This window comes from Mercenaria mercenaria, chromosome 1, assembly GCF_021730395.1.
Source record: "Mercenaria mercenaria strain notata chromosome 1, MADL_Memer_1, whole genome shotgun sequence".
Classification (NCBI taxonomy): domain Eukaryota; kingdom Metazoa; phylum Mollusca; class Bivalvia; order Venerida; family Veneridae; genus Mercenaria; species Mercenaria mercenaria.
This window is the reverse complement of record NC_069361.1, coordinates 20,383,459-20,411,097: the sequence shown is the minus strand read 5'-3', so window position 1 is coordinate 20,411,097 and position 27,639 is coordinate 20,383,459. Positions and strand designations below refer to the sequence as shown.

The following is a 27,639-nucleotide window of genomic DNA, read 5'->3' as shown; positions in this document are numbered from 1 at the left end:
TTAAGCTTTAAGATATGTAGACGAGTTTCATTTCGTTGAAAGTTCTTGAATGTGTTGTTGGCATATTTACTGACAGAAATATTCATCAAGTGTGTCTGATATTAAATTTTGAATTGCGATTTGACCTTATTTAGTTTAATGTAAATCAACATTTTTAAAACTACTTTTATATCAAATTGAATTTAGTTTTAAAAAGTTATATTGTTTTTATTTTGTTTTTTAGTGTCTGCTAAACCCATGGCTAGCGTGCATGAATGATAGCATTCATTTACACTGTCGTTAATGAACAGGCTAAACCAAACCGAGTCTACAATATTTTATTATTGTCTTGTTGGGCTACTATCAATAAATGCATTTATACTTCGGTTGCAAAAAAATGATACTCTACTACATTAAAATTCACACTGTTTAAAAGCTATCTTAAAATCTAGTAACTTGACAATATTGACAATAAAATAGCGTATTGCCTTTTCTTCGTAAATAATCAACAGTTAAGGTATTTACAGTCATATTATACGTTCAATAGTTTCTTAGAGCAAGAAAACGAATAAAAGCATTTTTACACTACTTTTAAACCGTAAAAGTTTGACTTTATACGCCCTTCATAAATGTCATATATTATGTAAAAATGATAACGTCTTAGAAGTGAAAAGGAACTCCCCGTTTATCCGCAAGATTAAGTAGATAGTGACAAATATTATATGGCAAAAACGATTTAGTAGATTTGTCATACAATGCACGCATGTACGGCGCCCTACATTATAAAATAGATATTGGTTACATTACATTCAACGTGTAAGAGCATGTTTTAAAGCGGCGGGAGTTACCGCAGTGATTTCAAGGTACACGTCTACACATTGGCGTTGTAAGACCTGTTTCTGTTTTTGATAATTTCATCAGAAAGGATTCCTTAGGTACATTTTGATATTATTTTGTATTACCGACATTTTAGAAGAGGTCAATTGCAAGTTATTACACAGGATATTTCCAAGTTGAAGTTGTATTATCAGTGGATATGACAAAAAGAAAGAAGTGTCATGCTATCCGAAAGACAAACTGAGAACTCTTCTGCAGGAACCTCGGCCACAGGTTAAATTTCTTTTTGCAAGTTTAAATGCTTAAATCTTTAATTTCACTGTCAGTGAAACATTGCGATTTAAAACATTCGGCAACATATTTACATTACCTGCATTTACAATACAATAACAGTTTTCTATGCCTTTAAACGGTCGTTTTGATTAAAGCCATGCGGCATTATTTGCTGAAAATATATGCATGCTGTATTTTGTCGTATCTACTTACAAGAGAATTATCAAAGATTTGGCATATTGACGAACAAAGACCCATATAGTACTAAGTTCCATAGAAAAACAATAAGGAAAAAGAGGGCGAGAGAAACCTTGTACTCGGAGGGTACGGGGTAATTTAAGAATAAGGACCCACTATGTGAAAATCTCCGTTTCTGCTATGTTTTGGCCTGAAATCTTGCGTCTTAAAATGTAAGATATGCTTACTTGAGGAACACGAATTTATCTACAAGTTTATAAGATTTTAATACGATAACACGTTACACAAAGCTAAATGCAATTAATGATAAGTCTTTTTGGATTAAAGATATACCCTTAATAGAGGCATAGTAATAATTAAAAATGATTGTAAATTTTAATACGATAAAGTGAATTCCTATGAAGATAGATCACCTGGAAGCTAGATTCAAGACAAATGCAGATTATATGTGGTACAATGGCGTTTTATTTGCATCCAAAATCATTTTTTATTAGAATTAAAGCAAAATATTTGATTTTAAATGGTACAAACCATACATCATTTTTCAGCAAAAGTTATTTGTAGTATGTTTGAAATTGAAAAGTTATACTTAATATAACTTTGTAATATCATTCAAACACTGTACTGATATGTCATAACTTATTTTCCTGAAAGAAGAATACTGTATGACCAAAACTTTACACTAGGCAGTTAAAAGTAACTTTATTCTGACTCGTAATGCTGAGACATGAAAAATCAGCTTATTTGACTGTCTCCAAATGCAAAATGTAGAAGGCCTATCTTCTAACTTTCTTAAAGTACACAGTAAATGAACTTAATCTATAAACTAAAATGAATCTATAGCGCTTTTCTGAAAAGTAGCCTTTATATTACTTGTCAAATAGAAAAGTGACACTACGTGACATGTTATTTTTCCTGTTAAATCTTTATTAGTTTTGTTTTGATATGGAGAATATTTATAATTTTGGAAACAATGAATTGTGTGCGTAACTAATTTGTCATAAAAGCTTCTATATCAATGCCATTTGTTTTGTCATTATATGATATTGAGCTGTTGCGGTGGTGAAATATAACATACATCTTCTGAAACATGGACAAATGGACTGTTCAGGGATTCATTTTATTAGCTCACCTGTCACGGAGTGACAAGGTGAGCTTTTGTGATTGCACTTCGTCCGGCGTTCGCCGTCCGTCGTACGTCATCCGTTGTCCGTCCGTTAACTTTTACTTTAAACGACATCTCCTCATAAACCGCTAGGCCAATTTTTTCATCCAAACTTCACAGGAATGTTCCTCGGGTAAAGCTCTACAAAAATTGTTCAAAGAATTGAATTCAAAGCAGAACTCTGGTTGCCATGGCAACCGAAAGGAAAAACTTTAAAAATATTATTCTCAAAAACCAGAAGGTCTAGAGCTTAGATATTTGGTATGAAGCATTGCCTAGTAGCCCTCTATCAAGTAAGTTCAGATCATGACCCCGGGGTCAAAATTATTTTACATAGGAAAATTAAAAAAAAATCATCCGTTGTCCGTCCGTTAACTTTTACTTTAAACGACATCTCCTCATAAACCGCTAGGTCAATTTTTTCATCCAAACTTCACAGGAATGTTCCTCGGGTAAAGCTCTACAAAATTGTTCAAAGAATTGAATTCAAAGCAGAACTCTGGTTGCCATGGCAACCGAAAGGAAAAACTTTAAAAATCTTCTTCTCAAAAACCAGAAGCCCTAGAGCTTAGATATTTGACATGTAGCATTGCCTAGTGGACTTCTACTAAAGTTGTTCAAATCATGATCCCGGGGTCAAAATTGACCCTGTCCCAGGGGTCACTTTATTTTACATAGATTTCTATAGGAAAATCTTCAAAAATTAAAAAAAAAAAAACCAGAAGGCCTAGAGCTTAGATATTTGACATGTAGTATTGCCTAGTGGACTTCTACAATATTTGTTCAAATTATGACCCCCGGGTCAAAATTGACTCCGCCCCAGGGATCACTTGATTTTACATAAGAAAATCTTCAAAAAAATTCTAAATATAAACCAGAAGGTCTATAGCTTAGATATTGAATATGTAGCATTGCCTAGTAGATCTCTACATAAATTATTCAAATCATGACCCTCCGGGTCAAAATTGACTCCGCCCTAGGGGTCACTTGATTTTACACAGGAAAATCTTCAATTTAAAAAAGAAAATAAACCAGACGGCCTAGAGCTTAGATATTTGATACGTAGCATTGTCTAGTAGACTTCTACAAAATTTGTTCAAATCATGACCCCCGGGGTCAAACTGACCCCGCCCCATGGGGTTACTTGATTGTACATAGAAAAACCTTCAAAATTTTCTAAAAATAAACCAGACGGCCTAGAGCTTAGATATTTGACATGTAGCATTGCTTAGTGGACCTCTACAAAATTTGTTCAAATCAGGCCCCCCGGGGTCAAATTGACCCAGCCCCAGGGGTTACTTGATTGTACATAGGGAAATACTCATAAATTTGCTGAACATAAATCAGAAGGCCTAGATTTTAGATATTTGATATGTAACATTGCCTATTAGACTTTTACAAACTTTGTTCAAATCATGATCTCTGTGGTAAAATTGACCCCGCCCCAGCGGTAACTTAATTGTACATCGGAAAAAAATCTTCAAAAAAATCTAAAAATAAACCATAAGGCCTAGAGCTTAGATATTTGACATGTAGCATTGTCTAGAGGAACTCTACAAAATTTGTTCAAAACATGACCCCCGGCGTCAAATTGGCTCCGCCCCAGGGGTTACTTGATTGTACATAGGAAAATCTTCCAAAAAATGTCTAGAAATAAATTAGAAGGTCTAGAGCTTAAATATTTGGTGTGTAGCATTTCCTAGTGGATCTCTATCAAGTTTTATCAAATCATGACCCCGGGGTGAAGCTTAAATGCAAATCCTCATATCAACCATTTAACCAGGTGAGCGATATAGGGACTTCATGACCCTCTTGTTTTCTGTATTTTTTGCAATATATCTGAATAATTTAATCATGTCATTTTCACATACTAGCAAGTGTTGAAAATACATTTGCAATGATGTAATTGATTAAAAGGTATGTGTCATCCTTATATTGGCAATAAAGAAACACTTGAAAGAACTTTCAGAAAACAGATTAGAAGTATATGTATATTTAATTTCTAATGAACAAGTCATATATATAAATTCCATGTTTAAAAATAGGTTGCCCGGGAAATGAGACAGACGATAACAATAGACCAATACAAGCAAGTCCCGACGCAGAATGGGTTGATGAAGTTGACCCGTGGAGAGCAATTAGCAGAACTGAACATGGATTTAACTATGACGAAATAATAGGTAGATTTGATATCAAATATCATTATTTTCAGTGTGTTTAATATTTTCATTGAAATAAAATAACCACGTATCTAACAATTAAAATATCAGACATGAAAATAAATACTATCGATCGCAGGGTCGTTTGAAAACATTTGCGGATGTCTCTAAATTGCTTTTTGTACTTTTAGCATGTGTAAATGTTGAGTTCCGCTCCACCCGGGGCTAGAGGGTGTGGACCGTAGCATTCATTTCCACTACTGTCCATGAACAGACTCGATCAAACCGAGCGTGCAACATTTTCGTTTTTGTCGTGTTGAGCGACCTGTGAAGTTTCAACTTTTTCTATTTGTTCAAGATGCGTCCCTTTCACATGTCTCGAATTGATAAAATACACCTCATATTGACCAAACTTAAATGGAAACAATTGTTTTATCAATGAATGAAAAACTCGAAATTTACTTGAGAAATTATACATTTTACAGATGATGTAGAGACTTACCCTAAGCCTTCTTTACACAAGGGAAACAATCCGTTTATATTGTGAAATTGTTGAGTGTTTGTTAATCCTAATCCTGCCCATGTTATATTAGTGCAAAGGAAAAGTAACCTATCTATGTTAAATGCCATGTATTATAACACAGTTATGCATTTAACAGTCTTGAAATTAATTTATTCGATTTTCTCATATTTTTAGATATTTTCCCATACTTTGACGCATATGTATGGGTAGTTGAGATTGTTCTCTTTCCAGCAGTAGCCTTTTTAACATATTTTACCTTGTGAAATTCTGTGGGTATTGACTTTTTAAAAAAAATCGTCTGTTTGTTGACAAATTTCACCACAGGAAATGTCCTACTTTCCCCAGGGCAATCAATTATTCGATCTTTACATAGTTTTGTACTCGGGTTGCTAATCCATGTGGCAAGTATGCATGCTTTTTCCATGATTAGAGGTAAAAAAGTGCATACACTGCGAAAAAAGAGTTAATATACGGGAGTGTACGGGACCCCGTATATTACCCATATACGGGAAGAAATACGGGAAAACTAAAATACGGGCGTGTACGGGGCTTGTATATTTAAAAGTCCGTATACTAATAAAATACGGATTTCCGTATACTATGAAATACGGAATTCTTAGTATACGATACCCCGTATATTAATGAAATACGGGAAATTCTAAAAGGGTTATTCTGATCGTATACAACACCGTATATTCCCGTATATGTCTGGTGTACGGGAATACATAAATCCGTATATTACGAAAATACGGGACGTATATACAACCCCGTATATTTCCCGTATATTCTGGATATACGGGATATGTATAGTTTGTATATTTCGAAAATACAGGGATTAAATTTCCGTATATTCTTCGTATACAACTCCGTATATTTCCCGTATATGCCGGAAATACGGATTTAAATTATTTGTATATTTCGAAAATACGGCACGTATATGTCCGTATATGCTTGGTGTACAATTCCGTATATTTCCCGTATATGCCAGAAATACGGGATTTAAATAATTTGTATATTTTAAAATACGGGACTTATATTTCCCGTATATTCTTTGTATACAACTCCGTATATTTCCCGTATATTCTGGATATACGGGGTATGTATAGTTTGTATATTTTGAAAATACAGGGATTAAATTTCCCGTATATTCTTCGTATACAACTCCGTATATTTCCCGTATATGCCGGAAATACGGGATTTAAAGAATTTGTATATTTCGAAAATACGGGACGTATATGTCCGTATATGCTTGGTATACAACTCCGCATATTTCCCGTATATGCCGGAAATACGGGGTTTAAATAACTTATATATTTCAAAAATACGGGATGCAATCAATATGTGTAGTGAAAATTATATTCTCCGGCCATTTCAAAGGTCAAACGTTTTGCATGTTTTCGAACTTGTACGTGTATGTAGAATGAATGCCAATATTGAAAGAAAGAAATGTTTAATACTAATATGACATGAACTGAAAAAAGCATTCACGGACCAAAACAGGTATAAATTTAAAATCAAACATGAATGAATCCATCATTTCATCTAGCGCGTTCCGATTTATTTTAACATTTAATCTAAATAGCCGATTGAGAAAAAGAAAGGATTAATCAATTCATCCCTATTTATTGTAGTAATAATACATCCGTTGATCATCGCCATTGTAAAAATCTAATGCAAGCATAAATTAACTGTTTTTCTGCACATTTCCAACGCTTGTGCATACAATGCAAATATCTATAGAAAAAAAGAGGAACTTATCCATTTATATTTTGTACTGAAAAAGTATATAAGACATGTATTGATACTTTACTTATGAAATCAATTCTAATATTTTTACAGACGACAAATAATCGATATAATGTGTCTGCGTCCAAAGATTCGAACAAACGCCTTTCATATGAAATATTTTACTTTTTCTGTGCGCACGTGTTAGCTACCACCTGCGTATGCGGTAATTCACACGTGTGCGGGTGATAACTATCACGTGCGCAAGTGACAGCACGTTATACTACCATGTGCCCATGTGATAACTAACACGTGCGCACGTTTTAGCTGATCAATGAAAAAGCGTGAATGATCTGCAATTTTTCTAAATGGATGTCTTTCATAAGGAAGTGTTATTTATAGTTAGCTGTAATTTACGAAGTAAGTGTTTCTTGTTTATGAAAAAAAGGCTGATATCTCGATTAGTTTCGTTGGTAATATTTCACGTTCGAACGTGTCAGCTAACAACTGCGAACGTGATAGCTATCACATGCGAACGTGTTAGCTAAGACAGTTATTACGTGCGCACGTGTTAATCAACACATTCGCACGTGGTATCTAACATGTGCGAATGTGGTGCTAACACGTGTGCACGTGATAAATAAAATGTTTCCTATGTCCCCTCTATTCCACTGTTGTATACACTGTGGCAGACTATTTTATTTCTCGTGGATGTAGGGTCCTTTAGTATTGACCTAGCACATGTGAATATTTCGTATATTTCCATAAATTCATTTTCAATGTCCAAACATAAATAGCGATACAAATATTACATATATAATTCTTAGTTGATATTATACTATCGCATGTGCAGGTAGCTGGGAGGCAAAGCGTTTAGCTGCCAATATCAGGGTAGTGGGTTCGAGTTTTGGCCATACCTTTTCCCCTAAATTTATTTGCAAACTTTCCACTTATTTGTCAAACGCACCGTGATATTTATGGTCTATTTATTAAAAGTTATCATATTCACCGTTGTAAAAAAGTCGATTATCTAAAATATTCTAGACAAAAAGAAAGATACATTACCAGTCACAAGAGTACTAAAAAATAAATACTTTAAGAGAAAAAATAAAATTTATAATGATTAAACAGGTATCGAATAACTCACATTACCTTACTTTTAATGCAATGATAACGTGGTACGTGGATGGCGTGCACTGATTGACTGTATAAATACAAATATTGCTTAAAATTAACGAAAACGCTCGAAAAATATTGGCAAAGATTAATGAGTGTCTTTCATTAAATCAAACTGATATAAGCTTTACACTGATTTACCCATCTCCACGAAAATTAAACTGTACTATAATTTCTGCCGAACGTTTTACTGCAACATTAATTGATAATAATTGTATGCATATTAACTGAATCAGATAGATAGCCCATGTACCCTAAGCCTGGTAACCCAGTCTGACAATTTCTAACATTTTTCTACCTGCAAATTGACAATATCAGAAACTCGATGAATGCCAATTAACACAAATTAGCGCAAATTAATTGGGATCTTTAATGCACACATATTAGGTATCCAATCAGTTGAGAACACGCGTCGTCACGCTTCGCGCGTTCATATATCCCGAAGCGATAACATCTGGCTCAAGTGACCGCACGCGATAATCTGTATTGCATATTTCAGAGGGAAAGGAAGTCACGAGTAAGTACTTATTTGATTTATATGTTTTAATTTTTAATAAACTGATTTTTTTTTGTGACAAACCAGACCACGAATTATATTTCAATTAATCGGAAACACGGGTTGCTTTTTATTGCTTTAACAAATTCAGAAGCGTCAAAAAGGTCAGTTTAATTTTGTAATCTTAATATAAAAAAGAAATTCAGAATAGCCGTTAAGTAGTTCATTCATTCATTCTTTCAATTGATCATTTCTTCACAACTAATCATTTTACTATTATTTCATTCATTCTTTCATCCGATAGTCTACAAGGGTGTCAGTCACCAAATGTTGATGTTGCAAGTGTTTGAAATAAAAAAAAATATCGTGCAAAAATCATTTGATGATACCATTGGGGTTAAACGAGATTAAAGTTGAAGGACAAAAAACAACTCCAGATAGAAGTTTTATTTCGTAGAAGCTAGGTAGCCGAGGCTAGCTTTAAGATGAATAAGGCGGCACGCACGTTCATTCATTCGATTAAAACTGGAATCTCGGAAAAGCATTAATGAAGTTAATAATTACAATCTTTTATTTTTAGAAAATGGGTACCGGTAATCTGACAAAATAACGCTTTTTTCTAGATGGCACTTTTGCAAAAAATTACAACATCTCTTGCCTCTGTCTAGAGAGAAAATGTTTTTCTCTGCGAAAATATCAGTGTCAGTATGAAGAAATTAATACTATTACAGATTATTTTATCTCTACAGACTTTGTAAGTCTATGTAAGCGGTTGTGATGCGTATTTTTTTCCTCAAAGTATTATATAAAAAAAGGTTGATAATATTAACAATTTATATTATGTAGAATTTGATTATTAATCTGAAAGTTATAAGAATTTTATAGTGACCTAAAATACATAGTACATACTATAGATCTTTTGCATTACCAATTTTTAGTAACATCTTTAAAACCGATAAAGCGGGAGAACAAATAATCCAATTTGTCGATTTCCGTACAAAGTGTTGTTGTTGTAACACGGGGGTAGGGGGTGGGTGAATCGATAACTAATAGCTTTGGTCATTATATTTTTTATCTGATGCATTTACAGGCAAACGGTTTACTAACGATATACTTGAATGAAGTTTAAATTAATATTAAAGTGAAATGCGGAACAAGTCGAATATGTATATAATACTTTATTGTCAAAATAAAGTAATATTTAGTAATATGAATATGGTATCTACATATTTAAATTCGTTACATATTATACATCTAAAACAAACATTTACTTTCAGGACCATACATATACAAACAATTAGTAATTGCTGAGCTTAGTCTGTTATTTTAAATCGATTTTCAACGGACCATTTTGACATTTTAACAAATTAAAGTTGACGATATTTCCGATTGACTGGTATTTTTTCAGTTCTCTGTTTTACGCCATTTTACAGCTGTAAATCTTCAAATATGACCACAAACGTCTTTTTTTTTTCAGCAGGGCGCAAAATGATGTACTTAACAGGTTAACCATAAAACCATAAAATTTAAAGTACCTATCACTTGTAGTAAGTGGGTTATCATATTTTTATGACCCAGCTTGAAACAACACTGACCGGATATTTCTTATCCCCAGGCAATATGGTAATACACAATGAAATTTAAAGGGTGATTAAACATTTGACACAATTAAATTATCTTATTTTTAGTGTAAACGGTATGCAATCTTGGGGTTAAAATAAATTTAAGAAATAACGCAATGTTTAAACGAATACTAAAAAAAGGCACTGGCCTCCAGATCGTCCGACGAGAACAGAAAAAAAATATATAATTGAACCGTGCCATGAGAAAGCCAACATACTCTAAGTTTTCGACCAGCATGGATCGAGACCAACCTGCGCATCCGCGCAGTCTGCTCAGGATCCATGCTGTTTGCTAACAGTTTTTCTAATTCCACTAGGCTAAGAAAGCGAACAGCATGGCTCCTGACCAGACTGCACGGATGCGCAGGCTGGTCTCGATACATGCTGGTCGCAAACCCACTATGTTGGTTTTCTCATGGCACGGCATTATATTTTTTTAGATATATGGATATTAATGGTGTATAATTATGCTACGTATACTGACAGACTATAATGTTGCGGAAACACATGAGAATTAGATGTTTTAACTAATTTTTACGATAAAATTGTATATTTAACGCGCATTAAACACTAAACCCTCCCTTGCGTTATAATTGGTAACGACAGTGGAAAACTTACTTTATTGCCGCTGCGGTCAGGGTTCGTTTCCCGGCGCGACCACATGTCATTTTATTCGTCATAATTTTCACATCATTTAATAGATATAATTATCAGTATCCATGAATTGCAAGAGTCCATTTTTTATAACTTTTAATGCGTGCATTTTTTTTTATTCCAGGTTGACACAAGAGTTGTTGACTGAAATCAGAAAACGGGACGACTATTTATTTTCACGATAGAGAATATACTTATGTGTGAAGTTTCTACTATGTTTGATCAACAGATGCAGACAGACAGCCCGGATGAGCCATTCGTTCTCAGTGACATTCGTAACAACAGATAAAAGCTTATACTTATTGAGATCAGGAAACTGAATATTTCCATGTGGTTCATCATTTGTAACCTGCTTACATATCGTGTTCCAGTATAGAACCAACATGCGTCTTTTTAAAGTACATCTTCGGACATTAGGAGGGGTGTACTGCTCTTTTTAGAAGACGGCAAATCGAAAAGCCTATAGCGGTAATTAGCATTCATGGGAATAACGAAAACATGTACAGACAATAGTAAAAGAAGTGATACTCAACTGATTTGTTGAGTCAACCGCGCAGAATTAAATGGGCGAATTGCTAGTTTTTCAATCAGAAATGAACATATAATAATATAAAGAAATGCTTGATGTTATTGATTACTCACATTTTAATTCTGCTTATTTCATTTGGACAAGAAATGAAAATGATTTATAACCGTTTGAAAACTGATTTAAAAAGTATTTAAGTTGAATAAAATGTTAGTTTAATCTGACATGTCTCCAATTAATAACAAATATGATTTTTTTCTCATACCCTGTCTTTGTCTTGCTTTTTCTAACATACCGTATTCTGCTGTAGGTATCACCGACATTCATTTTGTCATCTTTCAGTGTGTGCCCATATTACAAAATCAGTTTACATAAAAGAAAAATACGGGATTTGTTACTATACATGCATATACGGGAAAAGTCTGGTAAATGTATCTTTTAGAAATACTGGTCCGTGAATTCCCCGAATACGAAAACCAAATTCAGTCTAAATGTGACACAAATGTGGAATCTGTATACTCTGCATGTCTTGCATAAACGGGGAAAAACCTGGCCCGTATATCAAAAACTACAGGTTCGTATATCCCCGTATATCAGATGCAAATACATTCCGTATATGACACAAGTACGGGATCCGTATATTGCGTATACCATGCATATACGGGACTAGTCCGTAGCCCGTATAATAAAAAATACAGTTTCGTATTTTCCCCGTATATGACACAAGTACGGGATCCGTATATTGCCTATACCATGCATATACGGGACAAGTCCGTAGCACGTATATCAAAAAGTACAGTTTCGTATATGCCCCGTATATCAAAAAGTACGGGATCCGTATACTTAGTATATCATGCGTATACGGAAAAAATCCGAAGCCCGTATATTAGAAAATACAAGTCCGTATATGCCCCGTATATTAAATGCAATCACAGTCCGTATATGACAAAAATACGGGATCCGTATACTACGTATATCATGCGTATACGGAAAAAATCCGAAGCCCGTATATTAGAAAATACAAGTCCGTATATGCCCCGTATATTAGATGCAGTCACAGTCCGTATATGACAAAAATACGGGATCCGTATATTAACGTACTATTCGAATAATACAGGCTCGTATACGTGTTCCGTATATTCTAAATTACGGAAAGTATACGGGAAAAAAGTCTCAAGACCTTCGAATACATGAAAATGAAACTTATGTTAAAGCAGGACACGAATAAAACACCATTTCTAGGATTTTTTAGGAAATTTCGTATATTGCATATATCGGGAAATATACATTTATGTATATTCGGCGTATACGGGATCCCGTATATGCATGACAAATATACGGACTTCCCGTATACTAGATGTTCCGAATACGGGATCGTATATTAGGTCCGTATATTTGTAATATACATCCCGTATACGCCCGTATTTTCGAAATATACGGGACCGTACACTCCCGTATATTGACCCTTTTTTCGCAGTGATAGTTTGCATGAGGTTCTAGGTCAATAGCCACCTTAGCCTATCATAAAGTCTTTGAGGAGTTGTAACAATTTTTGTTCAAATATTTCACCCTGGATCATTTTTTTCCAGCTCAAATACCTCTTTTTCAGGAAATGATATTTTAATATTTTTCACAGTCCTTGTATTTTGATGCTGTTAACTACACATATATTTAATATAGATAGCTCCTACTTGAAGTTTGTATTTTCAGTTACAATGCCAAGATGATGTTTACATTTTCCAGTGTTTTATTTCATTGCTATGCAATAAAGTTACCCCTGAGAATCATTGAGCTTTTGTCTCCTACAACTCCACGGGACATTTTTCATTAATCATGTGTCTGTGTTTAAACCATTATTAGGGAAACATTGTAGAAAATTTTATTGGGCACGCGCAAATGTTTTAATATATTATTAAGTCTAAAAAATCTAAGGCATAAATTGTTTCTATTTACTGGAAGAAGATTATAAAAGTAACTTAGCTCATTTGTGTAATAATGAACATACTCATATATTGACTTTAAAAGTTTTTGGTACAGCATTGGTACGAGCAGTCTCATGAAACAGGTCATTCAAATTCCTAATTTAATGTCCAATTTCAGAGCGGTTAAATTGTAAAAAGATTGACAGACAGCTAATTGAAAAGATGGAAGTTCTAATAAGAAGACCAGTTCATCATCTGATTTCCCGAAACATTGCTGTTTCCCATAGGTAAAATGATAACAAAAAAACCCCACCTCATTTTGTCTTCTCCTAGTAATCTTTCAGTAACTGTAGTTCGGCGTTTTATTAATTGAATGTCATAGTAACAATGAGTGTTTAGAAACTGCTTGATTGATTGGCCTTTCTTCAACTATTAATGCATGTAATGCAAAAATGAAAAATACTCATACATTTTGTTTTTATTAAAAGTACATTGATAGAAAATACGGGTGAGGAGTAATCCAGCTGGCTTACGGAAGGTCGGTGGTTCTATAATGCACGAAGGGGCACCTGGGATCTTCCTCCACCATCAAAGCTGGAAAGTCGCCATATGACCAATAATTGTGTTGGTGCGACGTTAAACTCAACTAAAAATACGGATACCAAGGCTGGACGGGAAATATATTCAGCTAGAATGCATAAGGGTCTAGATTATTCAATTTTCCAATTTAAAGTAGTATCAGTATATTATCTGCCGACTTAAAATAATTTTATAACACTGTGTTGTTAATAGTTGCCAATTTTTTAGTCACACCGACATAATTTACGTCATATGGCAACTTTTGTAGTTTTTGATGGTGGCGGAAGACTCAATTTGTCGTTTCTGGCATTATTTCATGCTCTCGCGGGAACATGAATAGCACATCGTTGAGAGACGAGAGACGGTTTCGAACTCAATATCCTTAATTAAAAAGCCACGAAACACCTTAAAAGTATCATTAGAGAGAATATTACATACAAAATCAGAATGTAAACGGTCTACGCAAACCAATGCCACAAATGACCCACTACAATCCTATACATAAAACTGTGGAACCATAAAACGTCCGAAAAAAAAATCTTAACATATGTTGTTCACTTAATGAATAACAATCATATCATCCTAAATGTAATACGCATCATTATGAATGCCTATCCTGTTCAAGTAAAACTGACAAAAATCATCATTCATTAAATGTCAAAATTAGCAGAAGCGGACATTTGCATGTTTCAAGATTTCAAACGCAATGTCAACAGAATTGCCGTCAGCCAAAATTTTAAACAATCAATTACGTCCCTTTGCATCACGTACTGTTGCAACATATGTTTAACATAATATCATGAACAATATCAACAATATATTGCAGAGACATGGACAGAATAATGGAGGGGTTCAAGGTCTCACAGGGAATCTGGAATGACAGTTTTTACCTATACACAGGTCGAGGACCATCGTCAAAAACAATGCATCTTGGACATGCTATTCCATTTATTCTTACAAAGTTTGTAGTTTCAATTGTATGTTTTCAATTTATACGATGTTTGCATTCAACTACCCGAAATTGGTGTATAATAATATGTGTTTGTATGCAGCCGTCATGATAAACCAATTAACATTTTTGGTCCTTCAATGAATACGTCTTTAAGCACAGACAATTGACCTGCGCTATGTTCATTCGATATGTGCGTTCGTCAGTGCGTTGTTTTTCCCCTCTTCCAGCGTGTCTGCTCTACATTTTCGTAATCAATGGGAAGGTATTTGAGCCGTGCCATGAGATAACCAACATAGTGGGTTTGCGACCAGCATGGATCCAGACCAGACTATTGCAGTTACAGAAACTTTTAGCGAACAGCATTGATCCTGATCAGACTGCGCGAATGCGCAGGCTGGTCTGGATCCATGCTGGTCGCAAACCCACTATGTTGGTTTTCTCATGGCGCGGCTCATTTATTAAACTAGACCTCCTAAATGGTTAACCCCGTCAAGAATACTTGCAGAGCACACAAAGCAGGTCACTAGATCCAAGATCAGGGTCATGCTTGGAGGTCAAATGTAATATTGCTTTGCTTGACTTGTCTACTTCATACTGGAAAAACCGCTTAGAGGATTTTTATATGACAATCATCAATTGTTTTCCACACGAAGACGAGAGCATAAACATCCGGATACGCAGTCAAAGATCAATGTCATACTTGGAGTTAAAATACAAATAGCTTAATTTTGTATCCGCTCCATATTTTCTTATCTGTTGGATAGATTTTCATAACACTATCACGCATAGCGCATAACCTAAGTCGAAGGTCAAGGTCAAACTCAGAGGTCAAAATTCAAATAGTTTAACTTCCTAACTGTATATCAGAAAGAAATGTATCTCATAATATTAAAAAAAAGATGTCAGAAAAAAATATTTTGATTGGACAGAATAAACGAAGACATTGCTTTGATATTAGATAGTTCTCAGATCATTTCCTCACCTTGCAGCGCACTTTAATGCCCCTGCACATTCAGTTGACGATTTTTCATTTGCATCATGAAGAATTTAGTTGTTTGTATAAAGAAGTGTTTTTAATACATAAATTATTAACGACTCAGTGCATAATTATTATACAACATGTAGTTCTCTAATCAGTCATTGTTTAGTATCGTTTGTTCCTGTTCTCTTTTTCCTGTACTGTCTACAACTACGTATTAAATTTATCTAAACTGGCCAAATTAAACGTGAATTTTATTTAAACAACAGCAATTATATATCTTAATATAATAAGTATATTTCTTAGATGGTTTCAAGATACTTTCAACACCCCTCTTGTAATACAAATCACCGATGACGAAAAGTTCTTGTGGAAGGATATTCAAATTGACGACGCAACCACAATGGCTCATGAAAATATCAAAGACATCATTGCATTTGGATTTGATCCCAAGAAAACTTTCATTTTCACAGACATACAATATATGCGGTATATATATTTTTTATATTACTGTGCCAATTGCAGTAAATTATTATCTTTATAATTTAAACAGAAAGTCTGAACATACAAAATAACGAAAATATGTTCTTGCCTTATTAAGATTCTTCAGTTAAATTGAGCAGAAGACGTATAGATCTAGTTTAAAATCTTGTTTAATATCGTTCGTAAGACAAACTTGAAGAAGGAACTTATATAGGGGGTAGCGGAATAATTAGCATAGACATTATCCCTGTAACTGACTGGTGCACGATATTCAGCTTCCATAAAAATTGCGTTTTACCGTATTGCATTATTTAGGAAAACCGCCCTTGGTAAATTGGTCAAAGTCGTTCTACTTGTGTTTTCATGCCGGAGCATCAACTCTAGAAAGTCGCCATATGATCTGTAATCTTCTACGGAAGGCCAGTGCTCAATGCTAAGTGATAAATGACAAATACTAACTCCGAAATTGTCCTATTTCATAACGTCGGCATTGGTTGTGTTTGAAAAGTGTGTCCGAACCCTAACAATCATTGTATACATTACTGATACAGTGTGTCCTGTGAAAATACAATATTTCTACTGTAAAGAATGCATGTATAAAACCACGTTTAAAACTAATTCAATATAAGCCAGCAATTTACATTCTTTATTTGCATATGTGGTTATTTATTACACCAAACATGTTTATCTTGGTTTCCTCTGCATTAACATCAAAAGATATCTAGTAATTTATTACAATCTGGATATGTATTCTGATCCCTTTAATCTTTCGTTTAGTGTAAAATGCATGTCCAGACTATTTAATTTTACAGGCCCGAATTTTACAAAAACATATGCAGGATAGAAAAACTGTGCAATGTCATGGACATCAAAGATCGGTTTGGATTTGAAGACGACGATTGTATCGGAAAGCTTACTTTTCCCGCTATACAAGCTGCTCCTAGTTTTAGCTCGTCCTTCCCAGAATTCTTCAACGGAAGAAAAGACATTCCATGTCTGATACCATGTGCTATAGATCAGGTAATAGTAAATCTACAGTACTGCTAGTTTGCATTATTTTGTGTTGAAGAATATGTACCAAATGTAATGGCTTCCAACTGTGTTAAACTTTTTTTTTTTGAAATTGCTCGAAACTTTCTTTTGGAGTTTGACCTTAATAAGATCCATACAGCCAAACCCAAATTCACTGCATAATATATTTGGTTTGAATTGGTCTGTATAACGCTATGTATTCGTGTCATCAGCAGGAACTAAAAACTGTTTCTAAGAACAGATATATCTAAAATATAGTTTTATGGCATTATTATAACCATGCTGGAAATAGAACATAGGTGTGCAACCACTGCACGTATTTCTTGATTTCACTGAAGACATTTTACAGTACATCTCAGTTGATTGATTTACTACCTCAGGATACTTTCACAATGTATTTAAGATGAAAATGTGCTCCGACATACTTAATGTTTACAAGCAATCTTCGGTATAAATTGGAATATTTCCTTATCAACATAATGATTTAAAATTGCTCTTGTCCAATTGAATAATAGAGATATGTATAGAAAAATGTGTGTTTGTTGTTTGATTTCGGTGTTTTGTCGTTTTTACAGTTTTGTTTTTCAGCTATGTAACGGATAGAAGTTAACTTAATCAGTATTTATGGATTCTGCACCAGTGTCTGTTCTCAGCAAGTATCTGCCAACTTTTCCTCATGGAGCATAGTTGGAGAACGAATCGAATGTTTTCAGACACAATGTTCTTTATCAAATTGCCACGGAGAACATACGCCTTGACCGGGGATAAAACTGTCAATCCTGCGATCTGTAGAACTTCGCTCTCCTTTTTGAGTCAACAGGGTGACCGTCCAAAGCTTTTATAACTACAGGAGAAATATCACTGATTACATATCTCTAGTAAGGCTGTTAAATCGAAAATTGTAGAATACTTGCGGCAAAAGTTGAGAATAAACAATTACCTTTTCTACCACGGTAAAAGGAACTACGGTCGACTGAAATCCTTGTGTTGATAAAATAAAGCACAATATTTTATTTCAGCAATTGAACCCGAAAAGGCTATACTTGGGACGATTCGTGGATAGGTAGGGCATGTAAAAGCTTTTCGATGCCAGTGTAGTTTTGTCATTTCGGTACATTTATCGATGTTTTTCAAGTTTCTGAAGATCGATTGGTTTTATATATTTTTCTTACGTAATGGCGTACATTTCTGGCCAGTGTCACATGCAGTATTTTGTTAATGTTCTTTTTCATTTATTTATTTAAGGATTCCATCTTTAGAATGGCAAGAGAAACTGCTCCCAAATTAGGCTCTGGAAAGCCAGCTGTTTTGCATACAAAGTTTCTGGCTTCTCTGAAAGGCCAACAATGGAAAATGAGTGCCAGTCATCCGGAGGGAGCAATTTTTCTTACAGATGACAAACATGTAATCGATAGAAAGGTGAAATGAATATATATATATCCTCTTTTGAATGAATTTCGTTTGATATGCCCATTGAAAGTACGCCACGGTATTATTAATTTTTACTTTCTTGTTTCCGAACTCAGACAGTACGAAGGTTTTGGCATAAGATGGACAGTGCCTTCTCACTGTTGTCTCAGAGCAGCAGATGTTTATATTTGTAGTTTTTATGCAGCAGTAGGTGGTAGCCCAGCTTCTTAAATTTTGCACAGTTGCAAACGTTTTCGCTATTGTTAAATTTTTGTCCTAAGAAATTAAAAGGCAAAATAATTCAGTTCATAACTAATTTACCATACACACACTGTATTGTTGCCTTATCATGGTAGTACTCAATCAATGTACCGCAAACACCTGTCCGTTGCAGTAATTTCGCAATAAAGGTGTACACTTAGGAAGTGGCTATATGACCCTTTCATCTAGCCTAATGTTTCTTTTCTGTTCAGGGTCATATACAAATACATCTGTTATGGTGTAGCTTTTTCTGTTCAGGTTATGTAATAATGCGCGTATTATGCTACGCTAGAGTTGCTCTTGTAATATGAGATATAAAGTGTATTCTAACGCTACAAAACAAAGACCGATTACGATTACAGATAACTATTTCGTCGCCAATCAAATAAAGTTAGGCCTGAACTATTGCAAAATTTTAAGTTATGACTCTTTATGTTGCAGTTTGATTATCTCAGGTATATAGATATTGATCCATAAGAAAAAATAGCGTACACTTAATGTCCTTTAAGTTTCAATGAAATAAGATACACTACTATTTGACTTTCACGTGTAATCGAACTAATGCTAATGATACAGCACTTTAAGATCATATATTATCAGTTTATGCTCACTAACTACTTTATTTTTATTTTTATAACAGATACAAAACTGTGATAGAGAGATATTATTTCAATATCTTTCTTACTTCATGGAAGACAACAGAAGGTTTGAACAAAAACAGGAGGTAATGTTAAAGAAAATGAATAATAATCGTGCGACAGTGTTTGTTGAATGTACGTTAACATAGGATGAAAAAAATGTCAACAAGAGTACAGTCTTGGAGGCAGCTATGGAGCCTGAGGTCAAATTCCCTTTAAAAAGGGGATCCAACCTAATGATTATTATTTCATGTGGTCAGCTCTTTCTATCCATTTGAACGGATACATATGAGATAAAACAAAATTGTAATTAAAAACAGAAGATAAAGCAGCGTTTTGTTATTCAGACTGTTTTATTTTCACATTAGTATTTGTTTCAATTTTTCCAATTAACCGCCTTGAGAAATATGTGAAACTTACAATAATGCTCAGCATAATGAATTAGAAGATAAGTGTTGTCTTTAAAATAGACTATTGGAACCAGAAGTATATTATGTACTTGGCAGAATAGAAATTTCAAAACATAATAACCAATACAGAAAGCCTTTCCTTTTGGTTTTTAATCTGTCTAAAACAAATAGATGAAATCGGTGTTGTCATATATTCTGGTTCTCTGGGATCATGGAAAATCTTTAACCTAATGATAGAAGTGCTAGGGGTATGCGGAACGTTGCACTCATGTACAGATATAGTTAAATCAAGTCAGCACTTTTTTTTCCGGCGAACGCAGTCTAAGAACAAATTCGTGACCTGGACTAACCAATGCCACGTTACTGAAGTTTTCAAATCAGATTACTTGATAACGCATTAAAGATTTATGCAACACTCTGCCTAATTGGATGATAGTGTCTATGTTTTTCACTCTGCTGAATGTGCAACGCTGAGTGAAATGTCTGACAAAGCGTTTATCCTTAAGGACGCTGTTTACAGTTTTAAAGCTACGTTTCGCTCAGTATATTTAGCAAGAATATTGATATATCTAAAATGATCAGTAACATTAATAAATATAATAAAAACTTGTTCAAATACCAACATATATCAATTTACAGAGAGAGCTGAATACGTTCTGCGTATCACATGACTAAGCATGTGATTAGCCAATCGATTAAAGTCTTTTAGGTAGAGAAGTGTCTTCCAGACCACTGCTGTAATTCATGATTCGTTAATTCGTCAAGAAAAAAAAAACGAAACAGAACTGCAATCCTACGAGACCTTTGTGAAAATTAAAAGGGAACCATTTAAATTGCTAAAGTGTCGTGTTAAGTTTTGCTATTTGCAAAATGTAAGAGAGATGACAGAATACACAAATCACATGAAAACTTCATAAACTTCTTGTCTTATTACAATTCGCCGACCATCTTTTTTAAAGATATTTCTTGTTTTATTCTATTGTCTATCTGACCATGCCAACGAATATGAATGTATTTGGTATGAACAGATCATGAAAAAAATTGAAATGTGTTCATATGAGCAAACAAGGTCATTTTTTTTCAAAGCTGTACGTTGCGATTTAATGCTTCCATAATTACTCTCCCTAAAATTTTGTTTTGGTCTGATACTTGTCTTAAATAAAGATATTTGTTAGCGTCCAATTATTTTTATAAACGTTTTTCATTTGTTTCAAACACTATTTATAAAACATGAACTATCATTTTAAATTATATTTCGAAAATTAACAGACGTACTAGTTTATTTCTAAATGAACCTTTTTACAGTCATAATTATGGCCACCATCTCGTTGTTTTCAAAACAAAACAACCATCAGTTAAATCTGAGCAGTTTATTCTGTTAAAGATACAGACCGACCTTGATTTTATCAAGTGAACAACGTAATAATATCTAAAAGTGAATGTCTTATAAGATGAATGTTTGGTATATACCCTTACCCTCTAGGTTGTGAAATTTTGTGCAAGATTTTGGTATATTTTATAAACATTTCACCATGTCAGACTTTTTTTGTCTCACGTTGTACTAAGATAATGTTTTTTCGATCGCTATTAGGAGTAAAAATACTCAATTCAAATATTCAATATTAGCAATTATGCGAAACCAAGACTGCTTTGATATAAATGAGGAAAGTACATGGAAACAGAATTGTGCTTTTTTTATTTCACTTATAGGTCGTTGTCATTAATTTAAACATCAAAGTTATTATTTTTATGACTATTAGACAATACCTGTTACTGCTTTTGGAATTTCAGGAATATTCATCAGGCTCTCTGTCTACAGCAAATCTCAAGAAGGAATTACTTGCTGTTCTCACAAAATTTGTGACAGAATTCAAAAGAAGACGGAATAACATTTCGGAGGAAAGGTTTCAAAAGTTTATGTCACCAAAGAAATAAAAATGTATTTAAAATGTATACGATTTTATTTTGACAGTGAATCTTTAAATTTAAACATGATGGAAATATGCAAGAAAGTGACCTTCCTTTTATATTCGGTAATTTGAGCCAACTTTTTAAGCGGCATCAACAACACATACTTTCATCTCAATAAAGAATGTGCCATTGCTATCTATTAGTGAGAGCATTGTCTTCTGAGTTTATATAAGTAAAAGCAGACTGGTTTTCGTGTAAACACTTTGTGTAATTCCTATTAGTAACAAGAGCAGCTTTAGCACAAACTTTCCAAACTATATTTTTCCATGATGTTTAATACGTAAATGATATTTTATTGTATTGTAACAATCACTGTTTTGCATCGACAGAAAAAAGACAAAAGATAAAGAAGAATTTGATGAATTACTTTTTATTTATAAAGTTTTACACAGATTATTATCTTGGCTGTTTAATAAATATGCAAAAAGAATATATTGTTTTATTTTTGCTATGTATCTAAATTTAGAACAGTCGTTCTGGCAGATGCTGATTGTTCATTTGTTAATTGTTTGACGTTGCTATAATACCAATTTAGCACTATTCAGATTATGTTATCCAGAGTAAATTAACTAAACCAATGTCATCTAACATACAACTTCCCTACAAAATGTGGCTTGAGAACAAATGAATTCAGATGTACTCTTTCTGATCAAGTTGTCACTGAAATCGAACTGGCTCACATGCTGATGATGCCTTTGTTTTAATTTACCACTAAACTTTCTTACAAAATAAGAAAGATGTTCATGAACGAGAATTCTGTTTTCCCACCATTGATCTCAAAACAGAGAGAAAAAAATGTTTATACTGACAGATCACATTATGTAACTAACATATTTGTATCTACAAACTTATTCGTCGGTCAGATGATTAAAATTCGGACAGAAGACTACACTATTAAAGAAAATTATGTGTATACGACTCAAAATATATATTAGCTCAATGGATTTTAGTTTTGGCCAACGGGTATATTTAAGAAAATAAAACAATAATATCTCTAAAACTTTCGCACTAAGCCACAACATTTTGTCCACTAGAATGCACTTTTGAATAACATATGCACTGTGTATCAAACGCAGAAACATACTACACATCAACGATAATCATAATGTAATTGGATTTCGAAGGAAACATTTAAAACAGGTATTGTCCGAAATCAAAACAATGGGAAAACAGCCATTGAAGACACGTCATAAATTTAGAAATAAAACACTTTAAACAGTCACCATTTATTGTCCTGTTCTTAGACTGGGTTTATTTTATGCGCAAAAGTGCACGTGATATGATATCCGAGGCTAAAACTTCTTTTACAATACTGAAATGGAAAACTTCAATTTTTAAGAAAACATTTCTTATTCAACACTTAACTTTTTAATATAGGCATGATTGTCCGTCACAACCAAATAAACAAATATTCTGGTCGCAAACAATATTGAAATTTGTTAAGTATCACCTATTAGAAAAAACAACTTTCAAATTGTGTAGGCTGTTAAGAGCTTAAATGAACCTTTTCATTTGAAACTACGCCGGTGACTAGGTATTTGATTATTGCTTTAAAACTTGTTTATCACTTTCCTGTTTTTTTTTCATGCTTTTCAAGTGTAATATTCGTATCATTATTAAAACAATTTATCGATCTACGGCATTATTGACTGAAGATAAAACTTTGAACTTAATGTTTAATTTGTTTACACACATGTGTTTTTTATGTTTTAAAGGAAATTCAAGATTTCAAAGAAGTAAAAATTTTAACCTTCCTGGAAGAATAAGTTTTTTGATATGCACAAATGGATTATTGACATTTGCAGAAAAAATAAAGCCATAGATCGTCATATTTAATTGAACCAAAACCATGTTAATTGTCTTACTTGTAAAGGTATCTCGCTTCAAACGAGTATTCAGTCTTATTGGCCTAAACATTTAGTATACTTTGTCACAATATCAACATTTTATAATAAGTGTGCGATAATATGCTAACACTTTGATTAATGTAGACAGATTATCTGCATATTGCACTATTGTACATTCCGAGCATATCACTGTTTAATGTACTATGCATACCTTTTCAGTACATGATAGGTTTAATCTTATCATCATGTTTCAAAAGTGCAATCCCATATAATAAACCAAGGAACAAGGATTTTGGTTAAGTGGATGAGGGGGGGGGTGGGGGGGGGGGGGGGGGGGGGGGGGGGGGGGGGCGGTGTGTTTCTTGGCATGTCCCACTGCCTTGAAAAGTCTTATACCTCAAATGGTGCAATCTCACTTACAGTAGACATAGTTGGAGCCTGTTTATCTGGCAAGATGTCATCTTTTCAATCTGTATTTTCTTTCTCAAAAAAGAAATTAAAGCATATTCATATCATTCTAATACAGCTTTTACCATATCAACAATTATAAATACTACACAGATGCTTTTGTAAGCATTTTGATTATTTAAAAAATGGCATTTTAAGTTTAGAATCAAATACATTCAGGCTAGGCCAGCATTAAAGGAAAAGTTAAAACATTACGATCTATTTACTTTGAAAAGATTTCCGTTTTATATTTTATAGAAAGGATAAATGCATCAAATTATGTTTTCATGATGTTCATGAATCATTCATACAAGCCAAAATGAATTTATTTAAATAGATTATATTTAAAACAAATACATTTTCAGTTCGGGTGTATTAATTTTCTGTAATTTTTTAATTAAGGAGATCCTTAAATATTTCGATGAGTATATAAATGTTGCTGGTTTGTTAGTTGTACATTTAAGATTCAATGTCAGGTTTTCGAAAAGTAAAAATAATTATGCAGCCATTGTCAATAGTATTTGTTTTTAATTTCTGTTCTAAGCGCACACTTATTAAATGATATTTATTTTCAAATACTTTCATATCGCATTTGTAACACAATCCTGTACCGACCGGTTTTAATATTAAGGCTTTGCAAAGAAATTATGAATTAACAGAAAAGTGAGTCTGAAATTAAAGTCAAGCAGATTTTGAGGAAATCAGTACGATATAAGTGGTATAGAATTTAACCCATGTGCAGGAAGCATATATTAGAAAGAGGCCATTTCGTTCAGAATCTAATTTTTATTTTTTTATCATTTAAAATCAATGTAGGGATTGTTTAACATGTTTAACCTACATTTTTGCTAGGTAGAGTCAAAATTCATTTGACCATCCACGAAAAAGTTTTAGAAAACAAATTGAGATGATTAAAATTAATATATAAAATTGAATAAACAGTCTCTTATGTTAAGTTGTAATTAAGACGCTTTCTCAAATATTCATAAATCATAAGTTGTGATAACCTGATGGCTGATTTAACCATTACTTAGGCATATGTATTTCAATCGTTATTGTTTTGATTATCGGCACTCCAACACATTATTAATTTAAAAGCTATTATTACTTAGTAAATTTAAAGTTTTAAAGGACCATCGAGTGCATTACTTTGTCATTTTTAAATAGAAGTAATGTAGTCGGGTCTAAAATATGCATTATTTTCCACGTATGCTTTAAATGTTTTTCAAGGAATTGCAAGATTTCAAAGAAGTCAGGTCTCTTATTCTTCTTGTTAAAACGAATACTACCAGCAAATTAGGCAATTGATTGGCATGAACATATGTTCTGCTGAGCGTAATAATTCATATTCACTAACACATTGAAATTGTTTGCGCACAAAATTAGTGAACTGTTATACTGTTATTTCAGATTATTATACCATTGCAACTTTTTCTACCATATTGTTTACCAAAGCATATTTATATAAACTGGCAAGGTCTGCATGATCACAATGAAGGTAAAAAACTCCTAAAAATCTAGACATGTGGCCACGATTCGTTAGTCAATATTAATGTACAAATAAATACGGCAGTTACCTCTAATGTAGGAAAGGCTTTCACATTCCGACGATTAAATATATATATATTTATTGATTGATTTATTTATTTATATCTATTTGGTTTTACGTCGCACTGACACAATTATAGGTCATATGGCGACTTCCCAGCTTTGATGGCGGAGAAATAAATACGGCAGTTACCTCAAATGTAGGAAAAGCTTTCACATCCCGACGATTTAATATATAATAATTTATTTATTTATTTATATCTATTTTGTTAAAATTAACGTCGCACTGACACAATTATAGGTCATATGGCGACTTTCCAGCTTTGATGGCGGAGAAAGACACCAAGTGCCCCTCCGTACATTATTTTATCACGAGCACCTGACTAGATCCACCGACCCTCCGTAAGCCATCTAGATGGCTTCCTCACATGAAGAATTTAACGCTCCGAGTGAGGCTTGAACCCACATCGATTAGGGGCAAGTAATTTGAAGTCAGCGACCTAATCCACTCGCCCACGGAGACCCCTATAACAATTTAATATAATAATATATTTTAGTTCGGTTTTGAGGTCAGCCATGTTTTTGTACTTTTGATAATTGAACGGTCCGCTATTTGAGTAATGTTTACAAATAGTATGATTTAATCCGGCATTTATACGATTATTGATTAATTCTATAAAAAAAGAAAGAAAGAAAATGTACCGTCTTAATAAATGTGATAGTACAGGTAAATGTAAGCATTTATTGGTGTGGATTCGATATCCGTCAGAGTTTCAATGTTATACGGATTAAGTGAAATAATAATGGCAGTCTGCTTTTATTCAAAAAGGTACAAAATATCGTATAGAAAACATAATCGATGTGTAATGTGTAAATAATGTTAAGTTATAATGTTATGTAATACTTGGCGCCAAAACTTTTAACTGTGGACTCTGAGTTCCAGGATTTAATGACAAAGCTGGCAAAACCTAACGCATTGTGAATGGTATTTTAATTAAAATGAAATGTACCTGTACATGACAATAGAAACGGAAAATATAGTTACAATCAATAACGCTAAAATAATAGTGATTATAAACACTCCTCGTGTTATCTTCCCTGAGAAAAAAATGTCGTATGAGTATTTTACCCAGATCACCTATGTAAGAGACAAGCACGCAAGCATTACGTCATTCTTAAAAGTTATGCTAAATAAGGCAAAGCAAATTATGCTGATTTTCGGCAGACGAGTCTATAATTTGAACTCTCAAACGTCAAAAACAAACTGTACATATACCGACGTATTTTCGGACAGAACTAGGGTATTTTAATAACAAATACAAAATTCTCAGATGCAGACAAAAATTCAATGGTCGGATTATTTGTGTTAGCTGTGACGTCAAATACGCTCAGCTGCTTTATGATAAAGTTCAGCACAGGTAAGTGATTTCTTACTCATTCTTTGAAACATTGGCAAAGTTTGGGTTTCCGCACCCTAATCGCCGCTCCTTAGTATAATTATAATATTTGTTTTTTGGCAAATCTATCTAAAATGATGAAATGAAATTTCAGGGCTGTTATATTTCGATCTTCTCAGATTGTTCAGCACGACTTTTATGTCGTGTTATTGGTACTGTTTAGTTTCTCAGCATGACCATTTCGGCCTAGGTGGTTCAAATACTCCCGCTTTCAAAGCCTTGGGTATTGTATAATCACCCCTTTGATATGGTGCCTGCTTTTTAATTTTGTCTTTTGACAGTTCCTGTGATATGCAGGCTGATATGCATGCTCCATAACCTCAGATCCCCTTTCTAAATTCCAGTTTGTTTAGTTCTGCCCATTGTTTTC

The 27,639-nt window shown here is 33.5% G+C and overlaps 1 protein-coding gene and 1 long non-coding RNA gene across 3 annotated transcripts in view; both read left to right on the top strand.

The window, feature by feature from the left end:
* The first annotated feature begins 764 nt into the window (after positions 1 to 764).
* On the top strand, positions 765 to 22,400 carry LOC123544751 (tryptophan--tRNA ligase, cytoplasmic-like). Of its 2 annotated transcripts, XM_053541634.1 has the most exons (9): positions 784 to 1,089; positions 4,498 to 4,632; positions 13,434 to 13,542; positions 14,661 to 14,795; positions 16,072 to 16,254; positions 17,061 to 17,268; positions 18,526 to 18,699; positions 19,592 to 19,675; positions 21,791 to 22,400. In XM_053541634.1, exons 1-9 carry the CDS (start codon positions 1,038 to 1,040, stop codon positions 21,932 to 21,934), a joined length of 1,224 nt encoding a protein of 407 aa, XP_053397609.1. In that variant the 5' UTR covers positions 784 to 1,037; the 3' UTR covers positions 21,935 to 22,400. The 2 variants fall into 2 exon arrangements, with proteins under 2 accessions (XP_053397616.1, XP_053397609.1); XM_053541641.1 differs by lacking the exon at positions 16,072 to 16,254 and having other exon boundaries at positions 765 to 1,089.
* A 4,109-nt stretch (positions 22,401 to 26,509) lies between these two features.
* Positions 26,510 to 27,639, top strand: part of LOC128556445 (uncharacterized) — a 32,687-nt gene continuing 31,557 nt past the window's right edge. Inside the window, exon 1 of the long non-coding RNA XR_008370674.1 lies at positions 26,510 to 27,230. This is a non-coding gene — a long non-coding RNA (uncharacterized LOC128556445). The remainder of the gene's footprint in view (positions 27,231 to 27,639) is intronic.